Below are 24,512 nucleotides of genomic sequence, written 5' to 3' on the forward strand. Positions count from 1 at the left end.
GGAAGTTCTGGGTTAAGTAGAGGTTAAAGAAATAGTTCATTACCTGAAAATGTACTCACCTTCAAGATTTGGCGAGATTTAGCATCAGTGTCTCACCAATGGATCCTCTGCAGTAAAAGGGTGCCGTCAGAATGAGAGTCCAAACAGCTGATAAAAGCATCACAATAATTCACACCACTCCAGTCCATCAAATAACATATAATTGTTTAAACATCCCTTCTGGCTAAAATATGAGTCAATAATTCATAATAACACAAAAGTCAAAAAGTCTCTCACATGTCCTCCCACACAATTGGCTTGTAACAATGCTTGATCTGTACAGATTTCACCCCTGATTCAGACCAGATGACTTTTTTTTTCTTATTGAAGCAATATTATGGAAAGAGGACTCTTATTTTAGCTGAAAACAGTGGTTTGAAGGATTAGTTTATTACAGATATACAGCTAGTGGATTACTTGCATCACTGGTGGATTATTGTGATGTTTTTATCAGATGTTTGGACTCTCATTCTGACGGCACCCATTCACTGCAAAGCATGCGTTAGTGAGCAACTGATGCAATGCTACATTTCTATAAATCTAGTTTCTGATAAGAAAGTTATCCATATATGACATGAGGGTAAGTACATTTTCAGCATTTTGGGTGAACTATTCCTTTAAACTTTATTTAAATGCTACAGATTTGAGCAGAGAATAAGCTTAATTTACAGATTTTTAAAGTTGTATTTAACCAATCTAAGTGTAATCTTCTAAACTGGCCAAATTAAAGGGAAATAAATAACAGTCCCCATTCATTTCCATTACATATTCCTCAGATGTATGGACCATGACTGACAAATGTAGGGATGTAGTATTTTTTAAGACAGCCGAGGCAAAATCCAATGATGGTTTTGAGAATATAAACTGGGCTGAAAAACCTTGCTTTTCTGTTTGCCATTGTAGGGGTGGATGATTTCTGATAATGTTAAAAATTGCAGTATGGATGCATGGTGTTAATAAGTGTATTTTAAAAGATATTTTAGGAAGATTAAATGCTCTGATCCTTTGTAGAGTCGTGCTGTATTTACAAAAACCTGATAACCAGTTCGAATGCAGTTACTTCAACCATTATAATGGATGGAAATTGTCAGGATGTCCAAACTGGATTTATCTTGAAACCATTGTTACCATTTATTGGGTCTCATTCAGCCTAAAAACAGTCTCCCAGCAACTCAAAAGCCAGTTTGGGTCAGCTGAAGGTTCTTCTGGTTCATTCATATGAATTTGCATGTGAAGTTATTTCTTCAAATAGAAAGAACTGTGGCAGGCCTGCTTTATTGGTTTAATTTTACTAGTTTAAATATTTAGTTCCCCCAGACTTGTGTCTCATCGGCATTGGTCTTTCAGCTTCAACATCAGATGAGATGCTTGGAATGAAGCCAGTATGTTCTAATAGAAATAATTTGCAATAAACAATTTTTATTTATTTTTCTGGTGATATCCTTTACTGTGCTCTATGACATCAGCATGCTGAAAAAGTAGTGCAATTGGTATGATCACATGACTTTAGCAGCTCATCGTCTATTGAGAGATCATACAATACACATTGTGCTTCGGGTTATTCTGTTAGATTATTATTCAGCCAATTCATATATTTCTGTAATATAAACAGAGTTTTAACACATGAATGTGTCTGGGAGGTTTGTATCAGTGAACCTGTATCCCCTTACTGTTCAGACTGGATACAGCATCACATTTCAAGAACATTATGCAATATACATAGAGCAGATCAGAGGTGCTTGAGGTGAGTTTTGAAAAGTTCACAAATAATGTCTGTACTTGTTTTCAACATAAGTGATAAAATAAGTACAGTGGGGTCTGAAAGTCTGAGACTGCTGGTGAAAATGCTTGCATTCTTTTTAATTTAATACATTTTATTTATAATCATCAGTCTAATTTTTTTTATTATTGTTACTGTATGGATTGTATAATTCTGTGCAATAAAAAAAGACGGGCATGAGACTGACAGCTGCAGTTCTCAGATCATACACCGGGGGCAGCAGTGAGTCAAAACGCCCTTTAAATCCAAAGATGCGCTTCACCTTTTGCTCTCCAAGACCCCCACCTCACACGGGACCTCTGCTATAACTCGTGTTATCTATCTGAGCTCTCCATGGTGCTGCAGTAAAACACTAGACAAAGTAATGTTTGGAATTAGAAAAGTTTATTGATGCACAATAATGCGAATAACGCGCAATGACAGTATTATATGGACAGCAGTGGAACTAGACAACAACTATCCACGTCACAAGATGATTCTGGACACCGTTCTTCATAAAATTACATTTTATTATTGTTCTTCACATTCCTAGAATGACCTATAAGAGGAATATATCTTCTAGAGACATATCTAATTGGCAAATTAATTAGAATGTCTGAATGATGATAAAAGTGTGCAATACAGTTCAGCTTAAAGAAAGAAGTGAAGAAAAAAAAACGTCCAGAAATAAATCATATAAATAAATACAAATAAATGCATGGGATATTCTTTATAGAATCGCAAATGCGCACACAAAAAAAGTTTCTGGAGAAACACGCTTGTAGAAATGTGGGATTAAAGTCCACGCACATACAAAAATAGCAATATACCAAAAACATCTGCTTCGAAAAAAAGTGTATTTACACTGAATCAGTTCGATCGATTTGATTTCACTTCTTTTTGCCCGTCCTCCTGGCCGCTGTTTTGGGTTTGGGTTTCGCCGTTTTCACCTTCTTGGCTTTGCTCGTCTTGGCAGGTTTGGCCGCCTTCGCCTTCTTCACAACTTTCTTAGCTTTGACAGGCGATTTCTTCTTCTTCTCCGCAGCCTTCTTCACTTTCTTCTCGGCGGCTTTCTTAGGTTTCGCGGGAGATTTCGCCACTTTCTTGGGCTTGGGGGCTTTCTTGGGCTTGGCTGCGGCTTTGGCAGGCTTCTTGGCTTTCACGGGTGCTGGTTTGGGTTTCTCTGGCTTCTTGGCGTCCTCGGCTTTGGCCAGTTTGAAGGAGCCCGAGGCTCCGATGCCCTTGGTGTGACGCAGAAGCCCGCTGACCACCAGGCGCTTCAGGGCGAGTTTGATCTGGGAGTCGGCGTTGTCTCCCACCTTGTAGTGGTTCTTCACGTACTTCTGGATGGACTGACGCGACGCGCCGCCGCGGCTCCGGTCGCCTGCGATCGCCGCTTTGATCATCTCGGAGTATTTGGGATGCGACGTCGCTTTCTTTGAGCCTTTCGTCTTCTTGGGCTTGGATGCGGGGGTAGCAGCAGTCTCAGCCATGCTCGGTCCTGAAGGATGTCAAACAAAAACTCTCAAAAAAAGTTAACGTTACTTGAAAAATAAATTAATTCTTGAACCGCTCTTGAAAATGATCGACACCTTCGTCTTTATTCGCACCTTCGTCTTTGTTCAGGTTCCAATTAAAATATGTATTAAGCAATGAGATCCGGAAAGTGCGTATTATTATTCGCCAAAGTGCGCCTGTACGCTATATGAAGCCTCCACGCGGACGTGATTGAGAACACCAACTGCCAGCAGCTGATCAAGCGGGCTTCCATGAAACCTGCGCGGGCTGGTTTGTGTTTCTTCCTCCTCGAACTGAGGCCGAATTTAACTAGACTCGTTCGTTAGCGATCCTCCCAACGCCACGGTCCGAGAGGGGAGGCTTTGGGCTTGGCGTGCGTGTGTCGTTTTCTCCTGAATTCATTGCGCCATGAACTTTTTTTCCCCGAAAATCATCCCAAACCGACGAGCGCGGTGATGTATTTTGCAGAATTCGCCTAAAATTAGCACAAAACAACGACAACGAGCTGGAAAACACCGAATGTTTATGAAAGCCCCATCAACACACTCGAGGACACCACGGGTTTGATTCATGCAAAACGTCGTTTTCGTTTTTAATAAGCTGAAGTAGCTGACGAACTAACACACTCCGGCCACCGAGTCCGCGTGACGTTTCTCCGATTATTTATTGTTAAACCTTCTATAAACTAAATGTGCACGAAATTAAGTGGCTTTTATGTTGCGGGTCATATTCTCACATTTCAAGACGTGTTGGTGTCATGCATGAGCTATAGATCTAAACGAGTAAAACGTTAGAGTAATTAACCAGCAGCTCCTATGCTGAGAGAAGAGCTAGGATATTAGGAAAGTTGCCAACGACCCAAAGTCCAGTTTTACCGACCAGAACCCACCGGTACCGTGGTGAGGTTCAACATATCGATCAGTGCATGCATTCCCCGTGGTTTGTGCGTTATGGATGCGATTGAGATATTAAGACTGGGCTGATGCTTTAAACGCTCGTGCGTTCTTTTGTTATCTCTCCGTTGGCAGGGAAACTCGTATAAGGGTGGCTCATTTTCCCCTAATTTTTGCACCGTTTGCACTTAATAAATTCATCAGTTTAGTTCAGGCTGGTATCCGACTGATGCACAGTTATTTCTATCGCTCTGGCTTGTTCTGTTATTCACATTTTCAGGCTTGATGGTGTTTCAGTCAGAACGCCATCTTGAATCTCTTCACTATTCACATACACTGCAAGCTCCCTTTACAGAACTTTTAATTAGCCTACTGGATATTTGCAATTAAGATGAAGTTGATAAAGCAGATTATTAACCTTTTTTATTTAAGTTAGCAGTGCATGTAAGCACAATGCACATCTCACACTCTTTCTGTGATGACAGTCTCACACTGTGTGTGTGTGTGTGTGTGTGTGTGTGTGTGTATCTGTGTGTTTGCATGCATCTAGTACATACAGCTCCTCTCTTTGTGAAGTCATGTAAAGTGTCTGCAGGTGTCTAGTGCTCTCTCCATGTTAATAAGATACATAGTTCTAGTTCAATTCCAATCAGGCATCATGCACTCTACAAAAAAAAAAAGGGTACAAAAGCTGTCACTGGGGCAGTACCCTTTCAGAAGGAACTAATGTATACCAATGTACACTTTAGGTATTAGCATGCACTTTAAGGTACTAAAATGTACCCTTTAGAGGTAAACAAGGTAAAAAGGTGCTGCCCTAGTGACAGGTTTTGTACCTTTCTTTCTGAAAGTGGGGTTCGGAAATATTTCTAACTATATTAACACTATAGAAAGTAGTTTGTGGGCACACAATGCAATGCATTATTTCAATGCAATAATTTCACAAATGTAGAGACCAAGAAAGTTACATAAGGTTTGTATTTTTAACTGAAAATAACTTACTTTATAACATATTCCATTCTAGGCTGCTGCTGAGATGCGAAAAATACAGAATAACAGATTGATTGTCCTGGACATTGTGAGTAATGTCCATGTTGCACATACATTGTCATAATTGCAGTAGGGCTGAAAATAACAATGTAAACTGCTCAAGGAAATAATTACATGCATGTGTTTCATTAGTAAGTTTATTACTCATGTAACAGCACTAATCCAGTGTACTGAACAGTAAAAACGTCCACATAAAGTCAGTATCATTTATTTTGCTATTTAATATGCAGGAATTAACGTTTTTCTCATGTTTGTGGTTTTTCTGTCTAGAGTACTGGTTTTTTTTTTTTACACCTATGCATGACGTCAGACTTTAAGGTGGAGTCGCTCTTACATGCTACCTGTTAAATACGGTATGTGTTATGCATATTTACTTGACTAAAGATAAAGATATATGGTTGTGTGCTTTCTTTGTCATTTGCATTATATGCAATGCTACTGCACATAAAGCACAAAATACTATCTATATAGGTTTGTTAAAGGGATAGTTTACCCAAAATGAAAATTAGCTGACATTGAATCCAGGATATAGGTGAGTTTGTTTCTTTATAAGAATAGAGATATGTAGCATTGCATCAGTGTCTCAGCAATAGATCCTCTGCAGGAAATGGGTGCCGTCAGAATGAGAGTCTAAAACAGATGATAAAAACATCACAATAATCCACACCACTCCAGTCCATCAGTTAACATCTTGTAAAGCAAAAAACTGTGTGTTTTTAAGAAACAAGTCAAGGCATTTTAACTTTAAACCAACTAATTTGGATGGCCTGAGGGTGAATACATTTTCAGCAGATTTTTATTTTTGGGTGCACTGTTTCTTTAAGCCTAATTATAAATGTAAATGTTTTTATATCATTAACTTAATACTTGTAAGTCTTCAAAATGTCAAATGAGAGATGTGTGTGCATGCAAGTGTGGATTAAGAGTCATATACTGTAGTGTGTAAGTGTGTAGAGAATGACTTACATATGTTTGCCCAGTAGAGAGCAGCACTGCTCTGTTCTGCAGCGTTTATTGTGCATAAACTAGACTGTAGTCATTATATAGGATATTTAAAAAAAATCATAAATGCATTCTTTCTCTTTAATAAGTGTACTTACGAAATAATTAATAAATATCCACATAGATACCTTATTAATGTAACACCTGGTTATTTTGCACACATATGATTGCACACATAACTGAATAATGATATTGATTGCTGACTGGGAAAAACTGATTTCTTGGGTTTTCAGCTCATTGATCAATGTCAGTACTGTCTTATATTATGCTAACCAGAGTAGAAAGGTCATGGAGTTCATAAGCATGAGGGCAGTGATGATGGATTGTTTTTATATCCATGATGTGAACTGTAAATTCATCACCACTTATAGCATGTTATCATAAACACTTTCGTTCAAGAAGAAAATCTGCACAATCCATGTATCTTGATCTTTCACGAATGTTAGTGGAGTTTGCTAAGGCTTGCATCACAGCATTGCTCGTAATTAGGGTTTAGAGATTTGAACAAACCCCGAAGCTAAGCATTAAACATCTCTACTCCATGAAAGTAGAGTCTAAGTATTAAAACAGTATTTTCTGAAATATATATATACTATATACAGACTATATATATTTAAAAACATATTTTAAATGTATGTTGTAAACAGTGTGGTTTAAGGAAATATTTTTTTTAAAATGGAAAGATTGTTCATTTAATCCTTAAAATATTAAATATAGCATGCAAAAAAATAAATTTGCTAAATGTGCAAGATAACAAGTTTCCAAATTTATAATACATTTTTGGTAAATGCAAATTCTTTTTAAAAAATATCTTTGAAACAATATAAATAAAGATATAAATAAAGTAATTTGCATATGTACAAAAAAGCCAGAATGTATGAATAAATGTAAATAAGATGTAAATATGTTTTAAGAATCTATTAGAAATTTACTAAAAATAAATATTGGTTTTGAAACAGTTTTCACTCAGAAAATGCTAGTAAATTTCACAAACAATTAGGAAAAAAACAGTATTTTATTGTAAAACATGCTCCTATAATCTTTGTTAATCTTCAAAAAATAATAGTAACAGTGTAGATTATTATTTGTATGTTTTGATTATTGTATTTTTCGTGGGAATGAATGATATCTAAAATCAAAATCAATGTGAGCAACAACAATTAGAGTGAATTGTCATACAGTCTCGTGTCTGAGAACATCTGCACAGCCTGTTTAGCCTCAGGTGAAAATCTGTTGAGATTTTTTCTTTCACTTTTCTTTTTTTACACAAACATTTTTATCACCTTTATCATAAAAATGATTCTTGAAAGGTTCCAGAAAACATTGCTTCCATTAACATCAACTATATTACTTTTATTTATTAATATCGTGAATAACACAGAGAAATGTTGTACTTCAGAGATTCGTCTTTACATTTATTGCCACAGTTAACCAGTCCTCAGAAACAATAACTAAGCCAAATGACTCCATTAATTAGTCATTTCCAGGATATACGTGATTATCAGCATATTCCAAGCACAACCAGTGATTAAACAACCCGAGAATGTGTTTTAGGGTCCGTAGTATCCACTGCGTGTGATAAATGTCTGATTTATGAAACCCAAGTGCGCCTGTGTACTGTGTGTGTGTGTGTGTGTGTGTGTGTGTGTGTGTGTGCACTGCAGTGAATGTGTGGTTGTGTGTTTATTCTCTCTTTAAGACTCCTGCAGGGTAGATGGAGAGCTGCAGCTCTTTGGACACGCCCCCCTCGCTTCTTATTGGCTGCAGACTGCTGCCTCCTTCCCCTCTTTCATTGGTATTCAGGTAGTACAGTCTTTGTGGAGGACAGAGGGGCGAGAGAGGGCGAGAGGGAGAGATTTGCAGTGGTAAAGGCGATACAAGCTTAACAAGACGGGCGAGCGGAGAGGGACAGACGGGGTGAGGGAAAAAGAGACAGAAAGTGGACCGACTGCAAGCTAAGGGTGATTTTGAGTTGGACAGAAGCGGGTGTGAAAGTGCCATAAGGGTCTGTGGATTCTGGACGGCAAGTGGGACTTTTGATTTTTACCCAGCTGGAATCATCCAAATCCTGGACTGAAGGCTCTGCTGTCTTCCCTCGCTGGAGGACGTCCTGCGGATACACTTCTGGCCTTCACTAGCGCGCCTGCGAGGGGTCCCTCTCCCCGTTGGGGAGGTGTGCCACGCAGACGGACGGACGGACCGCTGGCGTGTGTGTGTGTGCGTGTCTCTGCGTGCCATTTCCCCCTATGTCCTTCTTTTTGTGGCTGTGTGCGCACCAGGGGCCAGTATATGGATAGAAGCTCTCTGTTTCAGCTCATACAAGAGCAGGTAAGCAGCAGCAGCAGGTTGCTATCGTTACTGCATCCTCCTGTGCATCGACTAGTGTGTGTGTGTGTGTGTGTGTCAGGGCTGATATAGAGCAAGATGGACAGTCAGAGTGAATGAGTACTGGTGTGTGTGTGTGTGTGTGTTTGAGAGGTGCTGATGTTCAGCCTGTGGCTGTAGTAGTTGTGCACTCTGCACTGGTGCTCAACACATGCCTGGTAGTGTATGCTAATATATGGAAATATGTGGATATATACACTTACATGCATTTTATTACCATACATCATATTTAAACAGGCAGCAATGTTTAAAAGGTTGTTTTTGAACAAAGTATTTTTTTGCTTAGCAAGGCTGCATTTATTTGATTAAAAAAAAAATCAGGAATATTGTGAAATATTATTTCAATTTAAATGGTTTTCTATGTTAATATATTTTAAAATGGTGTATTTTCAGCATCATTCCTCCAGTCTTCAGTGTCACGTGATCTTCAGAAATCATTCTGATATGATGATTTGCTGCTCAAACATTTCTGATTATTATCAGTTTTTGTGCTGCTTAATATATTCATGTAAATTTGGTTTGATTAATAGAAAGTTAAAAGAACATCATTTATTTGAAATAGAAGTCTTCTGTAACTTGTGATTTAAAATATGGTTACTGTCACTTTTGATCAATTTATTGCATCCTTGCAGAATACATGTATTAATTTATTTAATTAATTAATTTCTAAAAAATCTTAATGACCTCAAACTTTTGAACAGTTGTGTTTATATTTCAATATCATATATTTTCCTCTTTTAACAGTGAATGGTAGATGTAAAATCCAAGAAAGTAGCAATGCAGCCTTTTGGGTGTTTGTGGCCTCAATTCAGTTTCAGATCAGATGAATTCAATTCAGTTCACTTAAGTCAGGTTTACTTGTTTCCACTTTTAACAGTAAAGACTGTTCAGTTCAGATCAATTTGATTCTATTAAGATCAGTTCAGTTAAACATGCTGTTGAGTATATAGATAAATTCAATGGTTAAATACAGCTTATTTCATTTCAGTTAAGCTCAATTCTGTTCAGTTCAATTCAGCTTCATGAGTAATTTTAATATGGATATTTCAGTTCAGCTTCAATTGTAATTTTAACAACACCAATTGTTTCTGAGTTGCTTCATTCACAAACCTCCAGTCAAACTGCTGGATGACTGGAAACAGGAAAATCTCAAAACACTGGTAAGAGACACTCAAAATACTCGAAAGAAGTCATCATTGATCAGAAATGAGCTGCGCGCTTCAAGAGATAAGGTGAAAGCAACAGACACCAAGAAATACCAAAATATGTTTAGTCATGAAATGTTTATAGCAAATTGTTTAGTTTTTTCTTCTACAGCTGGCAGGTTTGTGTGCAAACACTGCAAAAGCGTGACTTATTTATACCGTCAGTCTGACTCGTACTCTCTACGTACAGAAGTAGAAAACAAAAGGTGGTCAGTGAGAACTTTTTCAGTGCTGTTTGAACAGCTACATTTCAAGGAGGCGTTAACATTGAGATGCTCTGGTTCTACAACTGCTTGGTTTGAATACATATGCATGCCTATATGCTAATTAGTTTCATTCTTGAAGCAAAAGTGGCTCCGCAGACACAAAATTCAGATTAAAAAATGCTTTAATGAAGGTCACGCCTTCTGGACTCGGTTTATAGATGGTTAGTGTTGTTATTTAATACTTCAGTGTTTTCGACTGATTATTTATCTGAGTCATCGGTTGAGTGTTTGTGTGTGTGTTTCATATGTTTTCCAGTTTCATATTTTTTACAGTAAGTGTGTCGTCAGACGGAAGCGATGCCTGATGGTTTTGTTGTGTTGTGTGGGTGTGTGTGTGTGTGTGTGTGTGTTAGTGTACATATGGTGTGAATGTGCTGCAGTGTGTAAAGGCAAGATGCTTAACCTTTCAGTTTATTATGATTTTTTTTCTGCTGTAGGAAGCAGTGCTGAGCTCGGACTATTTCTGGCTCTAATGCACACGCACACAGTTCACCTGTGCAAACACACACACACACACACACACACACACACACATGTTCAATGCTCTGTGTGATAAACTGAATTAATGGAAGACAGTTCTAAATGACAGAATTACCCAGTGTCACCAGCTGTTTAGTTTACTTATTGGCTCTTGTGAAATTAAGGATCGCTATTTCTTATAGTCAGTGTTAAAGGTTTGTTCAGGGTTTTCAAAGTTATAAACATCAAACATTAACAAAACTATAAAAAACTATAAAAGTATATTAATAATGCCAAAACAGCACTGGTTTGAATCACTAATTTTAAATATTAAACTTTGAAAATCCGCAAGACCTGGGATTTAAACCATATCTAGAAAATAGATACTTTCTTTTCTTTCTGATAACAAGAACTATCATATCAGTGTTATTTTTCTTCTGAGGATTAAATGAGCAATTAAAGCATTATATATATATATGAAAGCCACCCTTTTTTAAAATATTTAATTCTATTTGTTGTTTATTATTAATGGAAAACAATTACAGAACATAATCAGTTTTAATTTCATTTCAAATAAACATCAGTCATCATTATAATTAATGCATTGTAATTAATGCCATATTTAGCTTCAGAATAACATCAGATGATATTTCTTTGTGTCTTTTGGTATTTCTGTGCATGTTTGTATGGAAAATAGTTCCTGTACTACACACCTGTTAGCTAACATGAAAAAAAAAAACATTACAATTATACTGTCTTTATGTAACTTTTACTTTAACTTTTTAATTTGAAGATCGCAATATAAAAGTATTTTTAAAAAACCTAAATGTTAGGTGGAATTAATAATGGTTAATTGGGATTAGTTTCAGAAAATATGTGTGATTTAATTAGTTTTTCTATTTTTATTAATAGTACTAAATAAAATAACTAGGTGAAAAACACATCAGTATTTTAAGCAGCAGCATAGCACCGAAAACCCACAAAACTATATCATCTTGACCGCAACGTTTGCACAAAGAAAGAATGCATTGCATTGATCAAAAGTGACAGAAAAGACGTATATAACATTACAAAAGATTCCTGTTTCAGATGATCACTGTTCTCCTAGAGAATCGTATTACATTGAAAAAACAGAAATGTTTCTTGAGCAGCAAATCATCATATCAGAATGATTTCTGAAGATCATGTGACACTGAAGACTGGAGTGACACTGCAGAAAATACAGCTTTAAGATCAAATAAATGCAGCTTTCATGAGAATAAGACTCAAAAACATTAAAAAAATAAATCTTACCAGCCCTAAACTTTCAAAGTTGTGTGTATGAATCATTGGATGCTATTAAAATACCTTGATATTTATCAAAGTACTCTGAGACCATCATTGTACCACTGTACTTCTCCAGTGCTGCTTGAAAGGTTTGCCATGTAAAGGTCATTTGTGATGTGAAAGCTGACACATTTGACTTCTAACACCATATCATTGCTCAGATGTTTTCGGGCTCAGACATACAGTATGGTGTGTATTTTCAGAGACCATGGCAGCAGTAAGGCTCTTTTTTCAGCACACTTTAGCATCGCAGGGAAACAGCTTTGTTCCTGCTCGTGTAATCAATGAACAGCCCATCAGCTGCATTCAGACTGACACACACACACAGACTAAACAGCTGGAATGAGAAACTCTTCGATGATAACGCCGTGTCTGGTGATTTGTGTACATGATCATGTGGTGCAAGGTGACAGAAGTACACACACACACACACACACACACAGGGTCAGTCTTTCTCGAGGTGTCACGCTGATCATTTGTAATCATGGTGACACAGCAGCAGCTCTCCTCTGTGTTGAATCTTCTTCACTGACTGATTCTTTCACTTCCATCCTTCTCTCCACATGTGTGTGCTGCTCTCATCCCTCCATCCTTCATCCTCCGCTCATTACACAGAGCTCTTGCGTTCACCCGTTCCTCTTCCTCTTCCTCCAGTCTATTTCTGCATCATTACAGGCCTTTAGTAGTTTGTATGTGCTTCTTTCTTTCTTTCTTTCTTTCTTGCAGTCATGCTTTCCATCCTTTCATCTCCTTTCCTGTTCTTCTTACTTTCCTTTCTTTTATTACTTCTGATTTCCCCTCCCTCTCTTCCTTCCTTCCATCATTTTCTTTCTGTCTTTTTCTTCCCTCTGATTCCCTTCATTTAATTTCCATTTTTTTCCTTCCTTCTGGCTTTTCTTCCTCCCCATTCCTTTCCTCTAATTTCCTCTCATTTCCTAATTTCTTTCCCAATTTGTTTCTCACATCTTTACACCTTGTTCTTCCTTCCCTCTCCTTTCATTCTTTCCTTATTTACACTATTCTTTCTTCCTTCCCTTTCCTATAATTTCTGCTCATTTCCCTTCCTTTATTTCATTTTTCCTTCCTTCAGTATCTTTTCTTTTCCTCTAATTTTCTTTCCTTCCTTCCTTATTTCCTTTTCTTCCTACCCTTTCATTTAATTTCCTAGATTGCTTTCTTTCTTTTAATTTCCTTCCTCCCTATCTCGTTCCCTTGTGTGTGTGTGTGTGTGTGTGTGTGTGTGTGTGTGTGTGTGTGTGTGTGTGGCAGACAGCTGAATTGTGCAGAATGACTATGTTTGAGTCACAACACCGTTGCTTGAACTATCCGCGTGCGTGTCCATGTTATTAGAGTCATATCATGGAAAATGTTTTTTTTCTGGCTCAAACAGCTTGATGTAGGCTTACTATAAAGATATCTTGCTGTTATTCTGTTGTAGAACAGATTCACTCATGTACAGCAAAAAGTTTTTGTGTTTGTAGAACAAATATACAAGTAAATGCAAAGCACATGTAGCATGTTGCATTTATTTTGTGTGCTGTGTGTGTAATAAATGCATGTTTTTACATAATGTTTACTGTACTTGAATCCATTTACTCTGAAGACTGGCTGGTTCTCTCCTTCTGTTGGTGTTCAGCTGGACCCAGAGCAGACTGGTTTTATAGCAGTGGAGAACTTCACCAGTCTAGCGGAGCACCATGAGTTACAGCTGGACCCCAGTAAACTGGAGATGCTGCTGGCGCTGGTCCAGAGCAACGAACACGGAGACGTCTGCTACCAGGAGCTCATAGAACTGGTGAGCTGCATGCATTCACCTCCACTGAAAAACTCAGTTACAATGCTGAAAACATTAGCACTTTTCAGGAAGATTGCACAAACTAGTCACTTACATCTACCTCTAAACAAAGTGTTAAGTGTGTGCTGACTACTCATGTCACTAGTTACAAGACTTCAGTGCTAGTTACATATGTGTCAATATGTGCTTTAACTGCATCCCAGTGTAGCTGCGTGAAACCTGTAATGCCCAAATGTATATGAATTTATATGAATATGAGATCTGAGATGGTTTGCGTTCATTTGGAGTCATGCAATAGTCACAAATATACTCGAGTCTGAGCTACACTCCAAAGTTAAGGTTCAGTAGTAAGATTTTGTTCTTATTTTCGCAAAGGCTGCCTGTATTTAATCAGAAATACAGCAAACACAATAATAATATGACATTATTTCAATTTAATAGAACTGTTTTCTATTTAAATATTTTCAAATGGAACAACTGGATTTATTGAAAATGGAAATAACAATAGATGTAGTGTTATACTGTTATAATGTTATTTTGTGTGATTGTGTGCATGCAACCGTTTCGATCCCTTGGTGCACAAATACTGAGTGTGACATTTGATTGTCATGTTATTTCTGTGAGACCTGGAGCAGATGAATGCTGGTAGTGTGTGTGTGTGTGTGTGTGTGTGTGTGTGTGTTCACGAATGAAAAGCTGCCGCTCTTAGTTCTGTCATTTCTAAACCTCCACGTGCTTTCTTTACAAATCCAGCCGTGTTCCTCTCAGGACCTTCTTCACTCTCTCACACTTGATACGAGGGAGCCTAAGTGTTTTCACTCTGGCACAGACAGTTGAATCAATTTTGCCGCAGGCTCTTTTAATACACACACACACACACACACACGACTGCGGTGCTCTGTTCTAGCTAGACTCATTCAGAGATGTGATAAAAGCCTCATGTAATCAAACCCTGATGCACACACACAGATGCTGTACACTTTATGTGACTGGAATTCAAGACACACGATGATTTCAAACCATGTTCTACAGGAAGAGAGACTCAGGCAAAGGCGGAGAGAAAGATATGAATTTAAAAGGATTTGGGTGAAGTGTAAATCTGGGGCATGAGGGAGATGGAGGAAACAGTTAAAAGAAAGAAGGGAGTGTGAGAAATCCTGCATACATTGAGTAATCTGTAAGAAAATCACAGTATTTAACTGGCCTATGTCTGGGATTGTGTGTGTGTGTGTGTGTGTGTGTGTGTGAATATTATGAGGTCTGTTAAAGTGTCTTATATACTGTACACAAACCACACGCAAATACACTAAAGAATGTTAATTCATTTTAAAACACTAAAGTTAAATAATTAACTGCGAGTTATCGTTTCATTTACGATGAAAATTATATATTTAAAAAACATTACATGTCATAGTTTTTGGTGAAACAATGTTTTAGCTATAAAAATATTATAATAATAATTCATTAATTAAATATTAACAATTACAAATTATAATTTGAAATGATAAAAAATGGTATGTGTTTGTTTTAAATTAGTATGGTATTTTGTTTTTACTATAAATAGTGAGACAAGTAGAAGAAATAATGATTTTAAACAACCTTTTGCTGGAAATACCCTCAAACAAATGTGTGTTTCAATTTCTGGTGTGAAAAGATGGAATTGTTTAGAGAATGATTTAAAATGTTGTTCAAATATAGTTCGATTTAAATATAAGTATAAAGAGAAGATACTGAACTTGTATAAAGATGATGGTGAAAATTCTTAAAACTATAATATGAATGATTATGGTCTCGTCATTGTCTTTGATGCCAGAGTTGTCATTATTGCATTAATGTTGTTTGTGTTCGTTTAGTGTTGTGTAAGCAGAATTAATAGTAAAACAAACACAAAAAATTAAGGAAAATTGTTAAAAATGAAAGTAGATTACATCTGGTCTGCGTTATTTTTCATTTTTTTTTTTTTTTTTTTTTTTTCGTTGTTATTTATTTTTTATTTTTCTTCATGTCGGTTAGGCCATCTAATTTGTAACTTTCTTATTATAAGAATGGGGTAGGAGTTTATAAGATTCTTTTTCTTCATCCTACTCCTGTTCTTCTTGTCATGGAATGTATTTTTGTTGTGTTTGTGTGGATTGTTGTTGTGGCATTTTGTGTTGCATTACCATGAAAAGAGAATAAAAAAAAAATAAATGAAATGAAAATAATATTTATTAATTATATTAATATTTATATTAAAATTAATTGCATTTATATCATTATATAATATAAATATATTATTATAGAAAATATTTTATTTGCCACCTTATACTTTATGTAAATGAGTTTCGAGAAGTACTGGTGCAATTTATTACATTTGATGTATTATTAAAAAAATATATTTCTTCTTTTGTTGTTAGTTTTGTGCATTACAGTACATTTTATGCTACATAGTTCATTGCATTATTTTAGTGTTCTGTTTTGTCTTTAACACTGCGCACATCTACCATATTTTTCAGGAAAAAAAGGCTCAGAAATCACATTATTGAAAAGAAATGTTGCATTGATTTAAAGTCGCATCTTATTTTTTCAACAGGAATGAAAAATATAAATATAAAACAAACTAAATTCATAACCTTCATAGCAAACATCTATTATAAACTCTAAGTCTTAACAAAGATATTTAAAGTGAGACTGTGCATTATGTGCATGTTTTGCATGCTTGACATTAATTGCATTATATCGCTCTTGAACATAAGTGGCAGCTCGTTTCAGGTCATTTCACTTATATTCTTATATTTTTGCTGGGAATGCCACATTGATGAACTGTAAATCAGCGTGTGGTCTACTGCTAATGCATTTGTGTTAATAGTTTTGTACTGAGCAGGTTATTGTGGATCAGAGTTTGTTGGTGTATAAACATCATCATCATTTAATGATACATGGATGGTTATGAACTGTTAAAAGGTCATGAAACACAGATGTTCATACATGACCCTGGAGCACACAATAGCAGTCTTGAGTCTCTGGGATATATTTGTAGCAATAGCCAAAAAATACATTGTATGGGTCAAAATTATCGTTTTTTCTTTTATGCCAAAAATCCTTAGGATATTAAGTAAAGATCATGTTCCATGAAGATATTTAGCAAATTTCCTACCGTAAATATATAAAAACTTAATTTATGATTAGTAATATGCATTGCTAAGAATTCATTTGGACAAATTTAAAGGTGATTTTCTTAGTATTTAGATTTTTTTGCACCCTCAGATTCCAGATTTTCAAATAGTTGTATCTCAGGCAAATATTTTCAGATCCTAATAAACCATACATCAAAGGAAAGATTATTTATTCAGCTTTTAATTTCGAAAATTTGACACTTAAGACTGGTTTTGTGGTCCAGGGTCACTTATGTTAAATTAAACAACTTCTCAGTGTATCAGCAGCTAATGAGATGTACATCTCTCTCTCTCCCCCCCCCCCCCTCTCTCCCTCTCTCTCTCTCTCCCTCTCTCTCTCTCTCTCTCTCTCTCCCTCTCTCTCTCAGCTGAACAGTAAACGTTCCAGTAGTTTCCGCCGAGCCATTGCAAATGGGCGTCGCACTCTGCAGCGAGAGATCCTATTGGATGAGACGGGGCTGGGCGTGTACAAGCGCTTCGTGCGCTACGTGGCCTATGAGATCCTACCATGTGAGACGGACCGCAGATGGTACTTCCATCAGAGCAAACTCTGCCCTCCTCCCGTCTTCATGGCCATCCTTACCATTGTACAGGTACAGCTCACTGAGCTCTGTATGGGGCTTTATGGGTTCTTCAGATCAGTGCTATTGGTTCTATAATCCTTAAAAGACCAGAAACTTTTGGTTGTTTTTATAACCCTAAAAAGCATACTGTATATTAGATACACACATTTCTAAGACCTCTAAATAATCAATATAATCAAAACGTTGCTAAAAAAAACCTGTTGCACAAAATCTATTACTTAACAACTAAAACTTGTAGAATAAAACTTGTAGAATGTCTTTTTGCTGTAAACAAGAATAACTTTTATATTGTTAGTTATTAACACTTAGAACTGAAGCAACTTAAATATCTAGACATGATTTATGAAAAATCATGTTAAAATGTGAGTATCTAATATGATCCGTCAGGCTTTTGAGGAACGTTTATTTGTTTATTTATCTCTCAGTTATTGTACTGCATTGCATTTTATGTTTTAAACTTAGATTTGATCATAAAACTAAGCTTTAAAGTATAATCTTAAAACATTATTTTGAGATTAAGAGTGACAACTGATATTTAAACGCATTTACTGTAATAGTCTGCTATACGATAACAAAGAATTCATTGATTTACATTACAAGTAACAGAATATCATCTTTCTGGCAAAATAAATATCAGCATCACACCAAACTGTATATTTTTGCTCAGTTTGGGCCTCTAAAATTGAGGTGAGATCCATATCTTCACTATATCTTGCTATGTGAGCCATAAAAGCCTGATGTATCAGTTATGATTCTCAGCAAAAACCACGCATGCAGACTTCTTTCTTGCTTATTTTGTCTAAAGTTTAAAAAAAAAAAACTTTTCCATTAGATGTCCCTGACTTTTGCTTGATATGTCAGGCTTTACAGGGTTAAGACTGTGTTTGTGTGTGTGTTCCAGATCATAGTGTTTATGTGTTACGGCGTGATGCTCAATAAATGGGTGTTGCAAACCTACCAGCCGGATTTCATGAAGAGCCCGCTGGTGTATCATCCCGGACACCGTGCACAAATCTGGAGGTTCTTCAGCTATATGTTCATGCATGTTGGGTGAGAACTTAAACAAGCTCCTCCTAAACTCTTGTTTAGATCTCCTGTTCTAAATAAGTGAGCATCAGCTGTAGTGCACTTGGTTAAATATGCAACTAGCAACTGTTCTTCGAATAAACCTTGTGCCTACATGAGTTTCACAAGCTTTAATGTCAAATGCGAACTTATTTCTTCATGCATTTTCCTGGCCTTATTGAGCATGAGTCATATATTTGAAAGAAACATTTGGTCTTCATCAAATTCTTTATCAAAATGCAATAAAATACTCCACCTCTGACATGGCTTTGCTTATCAACTGATGTCACCAAAACCATTTTTCAGCCCCTCACCTTCAATCATCTGTCATACTGGGATGCTTTTCTCTGTGCAATCAATTCCTAATGGATAAAATTAAGTCCCGTCTACAATACAAAAGTAAAAGGGGTTGTGAACTCCATTCACATCCATGTTGACTTTAAATGCACTTTAATGCAGGCAACATGTTATAGAGCATTCATTACTCAACAGGTTTATGCTGTATTTTTGTAAGAGTTTGAGCAAGACTAGGCTCTTTTAAGATGAGAGACAAAAGTTTGACTTTGTTCCAAGGCTGATGAGAATTTCATAGTGTTGCTCTGTCTAACTTTAGCCGTGCAGCTGTTGTTTTACACACTGGATGTGAATGTGTGTGTGTGTAGGTTAGAGCAGTTGGGTTTCAATGCTCTTCTCCAGCTGATGATTGGAGTTCCTCTGGAGATGGTTCATGGGATCCTGAGGATCAGTCTGCTGTATATGACAGGAGTCATCGCTGGTGAGTTCGATACGTCTGGCCGTCCTTGCACTGGGACTCGTTCATCAGTAGAATGTGCTCATATTTATGATGGACATGTCACCAGAGGCCAAAGACCTAATCAATAATCTCTGAATTATTCACACACACACACACACCCCATCTCTCTCTCATCACATACACACAACGTGGTGCCCATGTATTGTTTAATAGAATACATTTACATTTTAATGCTATTTATCTTGCTCTTTTTTTTTTTATTATAAAACCTATAATATATATCCTGTCCAATATCAGGGCTATTCCATTCCTAGAGGGCCACGTCCATAAGAGATTTACTCAGTCTAAAATATTTATAAGGATTTTATATAGTAGTATGTATGTATGTATGTGTATATATATATATATATATATATATATATATATATATATATATATATATATATATATATATATATATATATATATAAATCCTTATTAAATTAAATGTATTTTTATTAACTTTAATTTCTCACTAATTTAACAAAAATCTAAACTAAACATAAAAATATTTAACAATAACAAACATAAATAAAAATACAAATACAAATCTAAACATCATTCTGACCTGAATGTAAGTTTCTTAAATAATTAAAAAAATTGTTACATATTTTTTTTAAATATACATTCAATAAGTACAATTCTTATTCAGTTAAAATGGTTTCGTTAATGGTTTATTTATTAATTTATTATTTTATATTTATTTATTTATTATTTTCATTTATAAAAATTATTATACTATATATATGTGTTATTTTAATTGGTTAATTGTGGAAATTTTATTAAAAATAAAATCAATAATAATAAATTAAGTAATTCCGCCTGACCGGTATGTAAAATCTGTAATGTATATATACATATATATTTATATATATATGCGTATATATATATATATATATATATATATATATATATATATATATATATATATATATATGTATATATATATAATATATTTATGATAAGTAAAATATATATGTGTGTGTGTGTGTGTGTGTGTGTGTATATATATATATATATATATATATATATATATATATATATATATATATATATATATATATTTAAGTTTATTATTTTCATGCCATTTCCCTACATTCTGTGTGTGTAAAATAAGAGTTATACTGGTGATATACAGTGCAGTTAAATTTGAACTACATTTTGCAGAATTCAGAGCTTAATCAAACACGCTTGCCTGTAATTATTAAATAATCCTGAAGTCCTTGATTAGCTGATTCAGGTCTGTTTAATAAGAGTTCATGCAAAACCCTGCAGGACGTGGCCCTTCAGTCCAAGAACAGAATCAAATAGGCGTGATGTACAAACAGCTTAACTTTTGCAATTGACATGTACAGAAGTGAATTAAACACTTCATATTTACTCAAAACATACTACATACACCGATACACATGTTGCAACGTCAGTGTTTTGGCATATTATAAGAGCAAGCATCCATGCTGAGGACAGAACGTGAGATGGAAATGAAAGGAAGGAGAGAATAGAGCATGCAAGAACGGATAAGAGAAAATGAGCAGAGTTATAGGGACTATATGTGAGAAAAATGGAAAGATGAGGAAAACGTGAGAAATAGAGTGAGAGGGTGGAGGCATGCTAGAGGAAAGAGTATTGAGAAAACCTAACATAAAAAAGAGCAGAATGATGAAGGTGGTGGAGTAAGAGTGCTGAGCGCAGCACATCTCAGTGTGTAACACACCGTATAAACGATCTGTCACACACACAGAGGATTTGCCAATAATTAGTCATCTCACCCACTTCTGCTGGACTGCATGCATGCTCGCTTTCCTATGAGCTTTTGGTTTAGAACTGTACTCGATGTGTTTTGTGCCACTGTTGGTTTGAATGTTTAAAGTGCAATAAATTAAAGTCCAGTTAGGGACTACCAAGAAAACATTAGCGAACACATAGCAATGTCCTACTAACCACTCAGAGTACCCTGACATAATGGAAGCAATATCTATACTACATGCATAGACTGCAGCACAGAGCAGCTCTGCATCCTGTGATTACATGACAAATATTAATTACCTTTATTATATTCCTTAAATGGGAATACAGAAATACAGGTCAGGAGGGGTTTATATATGCACATATATTCCACATGTCATTTTAATGTATATATTTTTAGTATTACATTTAAAAAAAACACATGGCTCCTGAGCTGTATGTAAATTCTGTGATTTTTACAAGTCCTCTTCTCTAAACATGACTGCCACAACTTTTATATGTAATTAAATGCATATTGTAATGCAAATCAAAATTTAGTAGAATTGAAACACCTCTTTTGCAATATTACGGTACCTGCATTAAATAAAATTAAATTGATTAAATAATGTATTAAATTAAACATAATAATACCGGTAAAATTGAAATTTGATTACATTTATTTTATTACTTTTTTTATTCAGAAAAAATTACATTTCATATTTTTTATATTATTGAATTTTTTTTTTTGGATTTTATTAAATTATTACCAAGAGCAGTTTTACTCAATAGATGCTTTCTGAAATCAACAAACATGCTTTTTAATTTTACACAAAGGTCTTTACACAGAATGAGATTTTCAGGAAACAATGTATCACATGCTAGAAATTCGAATGTATCGATTCACATGATGTCATAATTCTGCATGGAGTCACTACTTGTGGGCGGGGCTTTTGCAGGACAAGCTATATCAAACAGTCCCACTCTCTGTCTTAAGCGCGTGTCTTTGCGTGTCTCCTCAGGTTCTCTGACGGTGTCCATCACAGATATGCGTGCTCCGGTGGTGGGTGGGTCCGGCGGGGTCTATGCGCTCTGCTCAGCACATCTCGCCAACGTTGTAATGGTAACCAAAACTAACTGCTGCCATGGTGACTTCTGTCAGAATGAATGAAATAGAGAATAGAGAAACGCAGAATGATGAATGTCTCGGGATGCTTTGTACTTTCGGCTTCCCTAAAGATCAAAGAGTTTCTAATCACTCGCACACAGACCTCGGAGAGTCAGAAAGTCTCTTCAGCATCTGCTGTGTGCTGATGGATGCGACTCAACTCAGCGTCTCTTCCCTCATACACCTTTAAAGAGATGGATTTTAAGTTTAGTAATTTTACATGCCTTTTTATGATTATTTTTTATTAATATTTTTCTATAGCTTTAATTTATTTTTATTTCAGTTTTAGAAATTTCAGATCTAAGTTTAAGTTTCATTCAATATTCTATTTTATTTTATTATTTTATTTACAGTTTTAGTTAACAATAACAACACTGAAGGCATTTCACATTAGCTTTACATTTTAGCTTTTAAATCAGAAATCCAGCATACATATCCAGAAAGAAGTCTGCCCGAGTTATTTTTTTAATGTTTACTTTTTATTAAACATTTCAAGGCAAAAATAAAAAAATGAAATGCATGCATGGATGAGTAGTTCACAGTAAAATCACGCATTTACAAAATAAACAAAATAGTAAATTTTCATTATGCCGACTTTGTAAAAGTCTTCATTATGCGTTTAACATGTATATGTTTGTGTTTCAGAACTGGGCCGGTATGAAGTGTCCATACAAATTGCTACGTATGATTCTTGCACTTGTTTGCAGTAAGTAACTAGTTATTATAGTTCTCATACTTTAGTAAATAGGCTGTGGCTGAATTCACAATAGCACACGTTTTTCATTTGCTATATTCAGAATATAAGACTGTGGAGTATACACTAGATACTGTATACTATTTTTACTAAGTGTTCTACTGTATGTGCATTATGCAATGATTTCAATCAATTACATGCTACATTATTACTCGACCTCATTACATGTATTACCAATTATTAATTCAATGTGTTTGTCTTTGTAATTTTTTTTACTTTTTTCCTGATTAAAATAGATGTTAAAATGTTTTATATTTGAAAAAAAAAATTTTTTATTTAAAATGTATTTAAAAAATTATATTATATATTGTATTTTATATTTTGACATTTTTTTTTACCTGATCAAAATAGATGTTAAAAATTGTAATATTTAAAACAAAAATTTTTTTTTTACATTTATTATTTTTATTTAAAATTTATTTACTTCTTTTTCCTGATAAAAATAGATTTTAAAAATTTTAATATTTGAAAATTTAAATTTTCTTTTTTTTTTTTAATGTTTAATTAATTATAAAAAATTGTAGATATAGTAAATACAAATGGCACATTGCAGTAGTAGACTAGTATGCTGTTCCAAACCAATCTCTGTCTCTGGCAGTGAGTTCAGAGGTGGGCCGTGCCGTATGGCTGCGTTTCTCCCCACCCCTCCCCTCCTCCGGACCGCAGCCCAGTTTCATGGCTCATCTGTCGGGCGCAGTGGTGGGCATCAGCATGGGGCTTCTGATCCTGCGGAGCTATGAGGAGTCTCTGCATAAACAGTGCTCCTGGTGGGTCCTCATCTTATCCTTCATCACCTTCCTCCTCTTCGCCATCTTCTGGAACATTTTCGCTTACGAGCTGCTCGGGGTACAGATCCCGCCCCCTCCCTGATGACATGCCCCCTGTGGTGGCACCAAAAAGCCACGCCCCCCTGTCCGACACAGGTCCGACCTCAATCTACTCCGCTCGACCAGCAGCAGAGAAACGGACATAAAAACCGTAAGGAAGGATTTCAGCGGTGGGAAACGATAACACGTACTCACATTCCATACAGAAGCAGCGAACATAAACACCGTGGTGTTTTTAACAAACACTCGGAGGCGTGCTTATTTGAACAGACCGCCTAGAAACTAGAAACATGTACACACACATACACACATGTACATCAGATTCGTTGTGTATTTCCGCCCGAGGCTCGCTCATGATGACTTTCTGTATTGTTTAGACTTGGCAGCCTCATCTATGCCTGTTATTCATTACCGATAGCATCTGTAGTAGATGAACGCCGTCACTTGAACCAGGAATCAAGCCTTACGCTTGAAGACACGGCGAGATAGTCTTTAGTGAGGTAGGGGGTTGATGTTGAGGTCATTGGATGCTGTTTGTTTTTGGATAATTACGGATTCGGTGAAATGAAGTAAAACTTGTTTTAAAGGGTAGAAAGGATGTTTCTGAAGCTGTTTCTTGCTGTATTTTGTTCACAGAAACAGAAACATTAGCTCTGTTCCAAATCATAGTGGGCTTTCTGTGAAAGCAGCATGTTATAGGCGTGCATTATGTTGCCTTCTAAGATAACTACTTTTTGCTAAATGTGA

General features: G+C 35.7%; 2 protein-coding genes across 2 annotated transcripts; one reads left to right on the plus strand and one right to left on the minus strand.

The window, feature by feature from the left end:
• Positions 1-2,184: 2,184 nt before the first annotated feature.
• Positions 2,185-3,484, minus strand: LOC132124338 (histone H1.0-like). Its single transcript, XM_059535340.1, has one exon. The coding sequence runs from the start codon at positions 3,289-3,291 to the stop codon at positions 2,689-2,691; it is 603 nt and encodes a 200-aa protein (XP_059391323.1). The 5' UTR covers positions 3,292-3,484; the 3' UTR covers positions 2,185-2,688.
• A 2,053-nt stretch (positions 3,485-5,537) lies between these two features.
• Positions 5,538-24,180, plus strand: LOC132123854 (rhomboid-related protein 1-like). The gene is made up of 9 exons (XM_059534546.1): positions 5,538-5,612; positions 7,961-8,589; positions 13,539-13,697; positions 17,221-17,445; positions 18,338-18,486; positions 19,164-19,276; positions 22,039-22,139; positions 22,830-22,890; positions 23,537-24,180. The coding sequence occupies exons 2-9, from the start codon at positions 8,551-8,553 to the stop codon at positions 23,806-23,808; spliced, it is 1,119 nt and encodes a 372-aa protein (XP_059390529.1). The 5' UTR covers positions 5,538-5,612; positions 7,961-8,550; the 3' UTR covers positions 23,809-24,180.
• The last annotated feature ends 332 nt before the right edge of the window (positions 24,181-24,512 follow it).

Source organism: Carassius carassius, chromosome 42 (genome assembly GCF_963082965.1).
Source record: "Carassius carassius chromosome 42, fCarCar2.1, whole genome shotgun sequence".
In the NCBI taxonomy this organism is placed as follows: Eukaryota; Metazoa; Chordata; class Actinopteri; order Cypriniformes; family Cyprinidae; genus Carassius; species Carassius carassius.

Coding starts and splice junctions, on each gene's coding strand:
- LOC132124338 (XM_059535340.1), bottom strand. CDS start 3,291: ATGGCTGAGACTGCTGCTACCCCCGCATCCAAGCCCAAGAAGACGAAA.
- LOC132123854 (XM_059534546.1), top strand. CDS start 8,551: ATGGATAGAAGCTCTCTGTTTCAGCTCATACAAGAGCAG. Junction 8,590..13,538: donor TTCAGCTCATACAAGAGCAG/GTAAGCAGCAGC, acceptor GTTGGTGTTCAG/CTGGACCCAGAGCAGACTGG. Junction 17,446..18,337: donor CCATCCTTACCATTGTACAG/GTACAGCTCACT, acceptor TGTGTGTTCCAG/ATCATAGTGTTTATGTGTTA.